Source organism: Lepisosteus oculatus, chromosome 1, assembly GCF_040954835.1.
Source record: "Lepisosteus oculatus isolate fLepOcu1 chromosome 1, fLepOcu1.hap2, whole genome shotgun sequence".
In the NCBI taxonomy this organism is placed as follows: Eukaryota; Metazoa; Chordata; class Actinopteri; order Semionotiformes; family Lepisosteidae; genus Lepisosteus; species Lepisosteus oculatus.
In genome coordinates, this window is record NC_090696.1 from 54,078,298 (window position 1) to 54,087,674 (window position 9,377).

Genomic DNA, 9,377 nt, shown 5'->3' on the forward strand with positions numbered 1-9,377 from the left:
ACTGTCATATGTATTTACTATTTTAAAATATAAGTGTTTAACGTAACCCTATAAACAAAAAATACTAATGTAAGAGCCCATATAAAAAAGTGAATTTATAACACCTATGAACTTTTTTTTTACCTTGTTTATGACTGGAATAATTGTTAGTTGTGCCTCAAAAGCCAGAAAGAAGTTTGCAATTGTCTGTGCCTGAATTCCCTTAAAAACAACAGGATAAAAAAAGATTTTCACTCAAAATTCATGATCACACATAGATTAAGCATCTCAACTGGGTGAGCTCTTCATCAACAAAAAAATAAGCAATATGAAAATTATAGTTGTTCATAATGAATAAAGCTAGATGTATTTGCAACATGAAAATATAATATCTATTTCTGTCAGATTCTTAGCCTTTCTGACTGTAACAATAATAAATGCAAGAGACTGTAAAAATTTCTGGGACTTGAAGGAACCTTTGCCTGTTATGAGTTAAGGTTGATCTAACTGGCTACCTCTGTGACCTTGTTTGCACTTTATATGGTAACAAACTATCCAATCATAAATGTATGTTTCTGCCTGAAAATTCTACTCATCTTCAAAAATAAAAGCCTGTTTTTGTCCATAGAAAAGTGAGCAAGAGGCTGCAACTCCATCTGTCTTTCTTTCTTTACTGCAATAAATAAATCACCAGCTTGATTTACTAGTTGAGTGGTTTCCTGAAAAGTGACTTTGACTGACTATCTTATTATTGGATTTAAAAGCAATAACTCAAAGAGGGTAATTAATTAATTGAGTAAGTGTATAAACCAACTGATACATTTTAAGTACAACAGGAGAGAAAAGGTAAGAATGTTTTAGAGATTTGTTTCTTATAATTTTATATTTCTTCTATTTTATATTGAATGATAATACAAAGAGAAGGGTGGTACAGTGGTTTGTGTTGCTGCCTCACAGCTGTGTGTCTCTCGGTTCAATTGCTGGTGTGCTATTTGAGTGATGTTTGCGTGTTCTCCTCATGTTAGCTTGAGTTTTCTGCATGTACTCCGGTTTCTGCATGTTTCCGGTTTAATGTAGTTATCAAATTCGCCTAACACGCAAAAGGTGCTTGGTTAAAAAAACAAGCAGGATGGCAAGGTGGTTTTTGTGTATGTGTGCCTAGCGATGTACTGCTGGCCCATCCATGGTGAATCCCACTTTGAAGAAAAGAAGAGAAGAACAAAACACATTTTACCTGATTAGCATCAACTACTAGAAGCACGCCCTGACAAGCAGAAATTGACCTTGAAACCTCATAGCTAAAGTCAACATGGCCCTAAAAGAATGAAAAAAATAATAACAAGTGATTAACATTGGACTATCCAAACAGTAATGAATATATATCTCTGTATGTTTTTTGTAAGTTAAAGGGCATGCTTCTCATACTGTAAAGTTAATGGTTTCAAAATTACTTACATGTTAATACAATACCTAACTCAATAAGATGAAAAAAATAATAAACAGACTTTAGATCTTATTGTTATACGCATGACTGTTATCTATATAATTAACAGTATGATTGCTCACCCTATCACAAAAAGAAACATACATGGCAAAAAAATTGTCAGCAAATGTCTTAGCTTCAGAAATAACAGAGAATAAACTTGATACTACACAGATCTGGTTATTTTTTTTATTTTCTGTCTTATTATTTACTCTTCTGAATTGCAAATCAGATGATTCAGCCATGGGAAGAAGCTTGTATTCTGTTTTATGCTATCATCACATAGTATGATTTGTTTAGAAGCAATAACCTGCATTTATTTCTTCCAAACAAGCCAACACTCTTCTAACTCTCCATAATGACAGACCCCCTCCCATATTTAGCATTATCAATAGTAAGAGACACTTACTGTATAAACATAAAAGAGCAGCCATTTTCTATTTTTAAAAAAAGGACTCCACATACTTCACTACTACCCAATTTCCTTCTAAAGAACTCTTTCTCCCTTTCACTAACTTCTTGCCCCTTCTCTAGGGTCTCCAGTAATGAACTGGTTCCCAACTTCAGGTACCAAATCACATGGGGTCCTTCCTCCTTTTATCCCCATTCCACCATATGCTTTACCAGGAAGCTCCGTATCAACACTCATTATTTACTCCTGTCCAGATGAAGAACGGAACTCTACATGAATCACCATGTTCTTCCAGTTGTCTTCTAGTCCTTACACCTAATTAAGCTTTCATCTTTAATTAATTAACCTATTACCTAACAATAATCATTTCCTACCCTCTTCAGAGGGGTGAAGAGTTAAAAAACCTTTACTAAACCAAACAATTAGAAGTCTCTTAACACAAGGAAACAACTTTAGCACACCAAAAAGAAAACCTACAATTAATTATCCAGAATAATCTCAATCTGCTATTACAACCACTTTTTACCCCTCAATCACATCCACTTTCAGCCAACCTGACCATAATTACAGACAAATACACATGTCCAGTATTTCCATACAGGACACTAAGCATGTTGGGTTGTTATTTGCCAAACTGATACCTGAAACACCTGTGTGGAAACCCTTTTTCAAAATATTGGTATCCATCTTTTACCCAGATATTTCCACTTTTGTGCTCTCTACCTGTACGATGCAATTAAATTTAAAATATGATTAAATAATTGCTAGGTTTTTAAAAGTGTACCAACAAATTTAGACCAAAAACTTTACATTTATTACTTACCGGTGTATCTATAAGATTGAGTAAATAAGTCTGTCCTTCATGTCTATAAAACAAGGAGGCAGTCTGTGCTTTCACAGTGATTCCTCTCTCGCGCTCCACCTGTAGTTTATCCAGGACTTGCTTATTGCATTCGGTTTTGGAAATCGCTCCTACAAAACAAATGTATTAGTAAATATGAGGAAGCTGCAGATACCAATTTACTGTATGCAAAATTATCTGGATTGGTTATTATACCTCTATTTTCAAACAATGATGTTTCTCAAGACTACTAAGTGTATACAAAAACATACATATACTAATGTTCCAGATGTGTCCAGGCAAACAAATCATAAGTGCCGAATGTAGTGAAGCTTTAGAATGTGCCTTTTAAAAAGACCCTTTAAATTATTAAAAGATTAATAATTAATGGTAAGTTTAACTAGAAGAAATGCACTCATGACCACTTATAAGACCATGATAGGAAAAGCATATAGATTTTGTATAAGATTTTGGTATACAAAATCCTGCATAAGTAGGAACCTAATCTAATTTTCCCCACAGTATTTCAATGCTTGCAAGACAAGTCTTTGTATATATGAGGTCTATATGATAACAAAAGCCATGTTACCAGATTTGAATGCGTGTATGTTCCATTTTCTGCAGGATCCAATGGTATAGGTGTATCATATCTATACTGAGACTTCTCATTTTTAACATTATAGGTTATCTGTAATATTACATAGGTATCTAAAATTTACTATTTATAGATATGAACATGCTCTGTACAAAGGTAAAAGCGGTAGAATGTAATACTTCAATCAGCAGTGCAAACAAATGAATCCTGTTTTTATTATTTTTACTTTTTTATTAGTATTCTGCCTACTTTATTTGCAATTTTTTTCTATAATTTTTTAAATCCAGTTAAAAAATGAAAACAGCACGTGGTGTTCGAATACTTGTTCTAATATACAGTTTATTGACTGTACCTGTTAATTCAAGTAGTCTGTCTGCAAGGGTGCTTTTTCCGTGATCGATATGGGCAATAATGCTGAAATTTCTGACGTTTTCCACGGGATATTTCGACATGTCGATATTGACCTACAAGCAAAACACATTTCCTCAAATTAAATTATTTAATAATTTATTGTTAAGAAAAGACTTACTTTATCACTTGATTTAATCCTCTCTTAAATTCAATAGAACCTGTGATTTTAACATAAATCGTATCAGTTACAATGCTACTTACTAATAAGACAACAACGATTTTTTACATAATATCATGTACGTTTTTTTAAGATTTGATGTTCAAATACTACCTTTTCTGACTGAGAACTGAAGTCTTTCGAGCAGTAAATATTGAAAAATGAAACATTTTTCATCCATCGGTGTCTAACGACAGTATATGTGCTGTAGCCTTGTTTTCTTTGTATTACTTTGAAGGTTCTGAAATCCAGGAATTGACGAACAGAAAAAAGTACACATACTTTAAGGTTATTTATAGATATTTGCATATTGCAAAAACTTTTAAACGTAAGCGCACAAATACCACTTCTTGTCAAATCTTTCAAAAAGAGATTTAGGTTTATTTTCAGCCTATCAGGACCAAAATAAAATCAGCTAAAATATTTCTGCACCAGTATTTCATGTCTCCTTGCTAACGAGGGTAGCACGAGAATCAACGGGCGCAGACATTTTGAGGTGAAAGGTTATTCTTGTAAAAAGGTAAACAAACGTATATTCTTAAAACATTTAATATTTTAAATGGAAACCAAATATTATTTAAGATAAATAACTTATTTGTCACCTTAAAGTGAATAATTGTTCTAAAAAACAACGGGCTACAGGAACACCATGCATCATGGGAAATATAGTTTTATCTCGCAACGACCAAAAAAGGCAACTGTAATTAATATCTTTATCTTGGTAAGCTACCAAGACGTTATAGACTCATTTGTATATAAAAAAAAACTTAATAATCAAACTTCGAAAAAAAAGAAATAAGGCTTGCTTTGCGCTATTGCAAATTAACAGCAAGCTCAACTGTAAACTGAAATACATACAGCATATAGGCAAACACATCTCTTTTTTGGAGTCTAAGTCAAGTCTCAAATCTCAAAGTGTAAGTATCTTGAATACTGTTGTAATCTAATAATAATCAGAAGCTTAATTCAGTAATTAACAGAAGTTGTTCAGATTATCAAAATGGTTTTTAATTAAACAATTTTTAAACTGCTTCACAGATTTTAGTTTTTCTACTTTAGGTAGAACGAAGTAGTACTCTTTAGTCAGAACGACCAAGTCAGAAATGTTTTACAAAATACTTAAAGTACTATACTTAAAATACTTAAATGCTGTTTAATCATTGTTTTTAGTCAATAAATCTAAATGCAATCAGATTTTAGGCATTAAAAAATAATACTTGCATGCACTCTACTGCAAGGGACATATTGTCACAGAGTGAAAAGAATAAGTATTGGGCACCAAGTGTGGAGGGCTGTATGGATGTTAACTAAAATGATATGCCTATAATACACTTGTGTTGATGCAGTTTCAACACAGCATAGTGACGGGGATACTATAGTGTAAAAAGTCCCCATCCTTCGGATGAGATGTAAACCTGAGGTCTTGACTCTGTGCAGTCATTAAAAATCCAAGGGCATTTCTCATAGGGGTGTTACCCCGGCATCCTGGCCAAATTTCCCCTTGACCTTTTCCATTCATGGCCTCCTAATAATTTCCATCTATGAATTGGGATCCAGTGTTCTCCTCCCCACTCATAGTTGATGTGTGGTTTGTGTACTGGCACACTATGGCTGCTGTTACATCATACAGGTGGATGCTGCACATTGGTGGTGGAGAGGAGTCCTCATTACCTGTAAAGTGCTTTGAGTGGAGTGTCCAGAAAATCCCTATATATTTTAGAAATTATTATTAACAATGCATCATCACGCCTTTGTCCTTGGAAGCCTATGTTTAGAATGCCTAAAAAGCCTTAGCTCAGACATAACAAAAGAAAATCCTCTTTGGAGAAAGTAAAGTTAGTGGAAGAAACTGCAGCAATTGGACCTGGGAAGACTCGCCCAGGACACCAGGGACTGGGAGCAACAGAGAAAGAGCACTCCCCTCTACCAAAACTGGAATCTGTGACAATCAGGGTAGTAGGTGGAAAACACCAGGGACACATTGTTCAGTACACAACTGCTGGACCTCATACTTTTGGACAACTCTATGAGTAAGCCTCGTCTTGTAATCTGTGTATTATGTCTTAAGAAGCCTGTGATACAGGGAATTCTCCTTTGTAAAAGGAAGACTGCTTAAATAAATGGGATGATGCATATAATAACTGTCTGTTCTGTGGATGCACTGATGATTCTGGGAGATGAAGAGAACCTGTGGCAAGTATAAAAAAAATAAAATTGGACATCATTTTAACATTTTGGTGAGTGCAGCGCTTCTGTAAGGTAGCATTATAAGACCCCCAAAGCTAAACACCCTTGCAGGTGGTACACTTGTTGCAGGAATGCCAAGCACCTTTTAAATAACCAAGGGAAAGTTGAAATAACTGAGGGAAAACCTGGTGCTGTAGCCAAAACTCTAACCATCCATTAGATCCATCTAGACCATTATCATCACAAAACTGAAGCTATTTTAGAAGTTTTGCTCGAATATAAAGCTTTGCATAACCTTTGCTTCCCTTTCATTGAACTATGCTGCAAACAGATTTTTGACCTTCTGAGCTAGTTGCTCATCTTCATCCTAATTAATGTTGCTGTTCTTCTGAAGATTGGGCTTCATCCCATCAAATTCTTCAATTCACACGTCTCTGTCCCATCCCGCATTCCCAAGCGCACCGTGTTTAACAAACACTCACGCCGCAAATAATACACCTATCACCATTACTCCCATCACTATATACTAGTTCCCCTCTTTCCTGAAGAGTTAGTTATAACTATAGATGTACAGTATTTTTGGAACATAATTTCAAGTACATATTTACACCTGATTCACCATTATTTTACAACTCTGGTACTAATTATTCTAATATTGTAATACTGAACCTTTTCTTTGCATCATTTAATGGAGGCATGGGACAGAGGTGAAGTTAACTATTTTCTCTTTTAATGGCTCACACTTAACTACAGTTGGCAATTCTAACACTTAAAAACTAAAAAAATGAACCTTTGCACTTATGTACCTACAAGCATAAACAAGCATACAGCATAAACACTGCAATAAAGTGTTTAAACTGCAAGTGCTACAAAGGCTCAAAGTTTGATATTCACTAGATTTTTATTTTTTGGAATAAATACCAAAAAATAATAAATATTTTAACAGAACCACCTAGAGATGTCTTACATATTGCATTTTGATTAGAGTGGTTTGTAATTTTTTTTTACAACCTTTACTTTAGAATTTATATGCCTATCAAACACATTAGGAGGAAAACACACAGTCATTGATCCAGTAGTGTTTTTAAGATCACAATCTGTGAAAAATTTCACAACTTTTATTTAAACAATATCACCTAATTGCATTTTTAGAAACCTTACTTTTTGTGTATGAACAATTACAGATGGACTAGAATATGGTGGAACAGCCATGTACATGAGTTCAAACTGAGAGAATTACTGTTCAATAGATACTGTTTCAAATAGGGTTACGGACATAGTGAAAATCAACCAAGCGGATTAATCAATAATTAATATAAATAATCATAATCCCAATTTGTAAATCATTTTGCCAGGAATGTACCTGGATGGTTGTCATAATTGGAGGCTCTGAGTTCTTTGTTCTCTGGTACAGTTTTGGTGAAAAGAGTAATATGTCCAGCACACTGGGTTAAACAAATATGTATTACTAATGACAAGACTAATAATAATTCACTAAACATCATGCAACATAAACATACAACACACAAGCTGGGCTATGTACACACTTATAAATAAGGCATTCCAGAGGCCTATGTGCTGACCATTTACAAAAACCTTAGAGTCCTATCAAGTACTCAACTCTTATGTAACACCTAGAAAAGCCAAAATAAGGTAAAGCTGGATTCTAAATAACATGATATGACATACAGTTAATTTTTTCTTTTTGTAAAGCCAGAGAGTAAACCCAATTCTCAACATAGGGAGATAGGTTCCCATTCATTTTGCTGTGTAGGTTCCCATATACTACAAAATGATTGGGAACCTATCTGCCTATTCTGAGAATTCACTAAACAGGAGAGGCCATTTGGAATGGAGGGATTCTTTATACAGGAAATTAGAGTTTTAGAATGGTAAGCTGTCTTAACAAGTCTCAAATATTTGACTCAAATTTTCTCTTGCTTTCTCTTTCAACCTGCCCCTTTTATGCTGTGTTCCTGGACACCCAATCATTAACCTAGACCTTATTAAGGTAAACTATTCAATTGATCAACGTACTGTATCTCACATCCAGCACAACTAAGTAAACATGATAGCTCTTTCCTTTTGAAGCTCTGAGAAATTCAAATGTGTACCATAGCCAGGTGTTAACCATTATATCTAAATTCTTAAAGACACTTCAATAGTCACTTACAATAGTTGTAACTTCTGCTTATTACCATATAAAGCAACAGTATGTATCTTTTTGCGAGTACTAGGTTAAAACTTTCTTTAATTTCTGAAACTAATTTTTTATTCTCAGATAAGGATCAATGAAAATGTTACAGTATACTTTTGACAAGACTAATTATATTCTTTACTAAAGACTGTAGTTTTTTAACTAGACTGCCCATGATGTTCAAACCTAGAGTTTTTTTGCAAAGTACACGATGAATGTACCCTTTGACTGTTCATAACTTTGTTTTGATTTGTAAAACTTTCATTTTTATGATTTTTGAATATGACACTATTAGACATACAATATTTTGGGATGAGGGAGGCTCTTCCACATCCAATAGCTTTCTCACCATACCACCCAAGATGCTCATACCAAGTGTTTTACACGTGCACAATATTCCTGACCTTTTACATCATGCAATACTCTGGGATGGGGAATCCTATTCAATAGCTTTTTCAACTCAGCACCTGTGATGTACAAAGCAAGTGATTTATAGAATAGACAGTACCCCTGATCTTTCACAACTTAGCTTTCATTTGTGATACTTTTCTTTCATTTTTTTAGAATCTTTGAATATGACACTCTTAGTCATGCAGTATTCTGGGATATGGGGAGTCTATTCCACAGTCATTCAATTTTTTCACCACAGCACCCAAGATGTTCAAACCAAGTGTTTTACAGAAAACATAGTACCTCTGAACCTTTACAGCCATTCTTTGATTTTTGAAATGTTTAATTCAATTCAATTAATTCAATGTATTAGTATGTGTTTATTTTTTATGTATAGCTTGATCACAGATCACCTTTACAAATATTGAGACACAAGTAAACTGCATGTAGTGTTGTGTGCTGTATTAATATTGTGACTGTGTAAACATCTGGCATGAAGGGGAAAAAAATGAAACAAATCCAAAGAAAAAAAAATAAACCACTGGTTGTCCAAGGTTGACCTCCCCTTCAGGCACTAGCTATGTAAGACAGGCAGTAACACACTGAATCTAGACAATAAAGGCTTAATAATATAAGTAAAGCTATTCCATTTTAATGGGAGATTCAAGTACTTATAGCATATGTTTCACAAAAGATTGTTAGTGTAAGCAGAACAAAAAAAATGT

The 9,377-nt window shown here is 34.0% G+C and overlaps 1 protein-coding gene across 4 annotated transcripts in view; it reads right to left on the bottom strand.

The window, feature by feature from the left end:
• The window catches only part of guf1 (GTP binding elongation factor GUF1), a 51,300-nt gene extending 46,950 nt beyond the window's left edge, over nt 1-4,350 (bottom strand). For all 4 annotated transcript variants that reach the window (XM_015345303.2, XM_015345301.2, XM_015345304.2 and 1 more), the window contains exons 1-5: nt 3,993-4,350; nt 3,663-3,774; nt 2,698-2,846; nt 1,214-1,294; nt 124-201 (exon numbers count right to left, since the gene is read on the bottom strand). In XM_015345303.2, the coding sequence (XP_015200789.1) occupies nt 124-201; nt 1,214-1,294; nt 2,698-2,846; nt 3,663-3,774; nt 3,993-4,187 (615 nt within the window). In that variant the 5' untranslated portion in view covers nt 4,188-4,350. The remainder of the gene's footprint in view (nt 1-123; nt 202-1,213; nt 1,295-2,697; nt 2,847-3,662; nt 3,775-3,992) is intronic.
• Nucleotides 4,351-9,377: the final 5,027 nt, after the last annotated feature.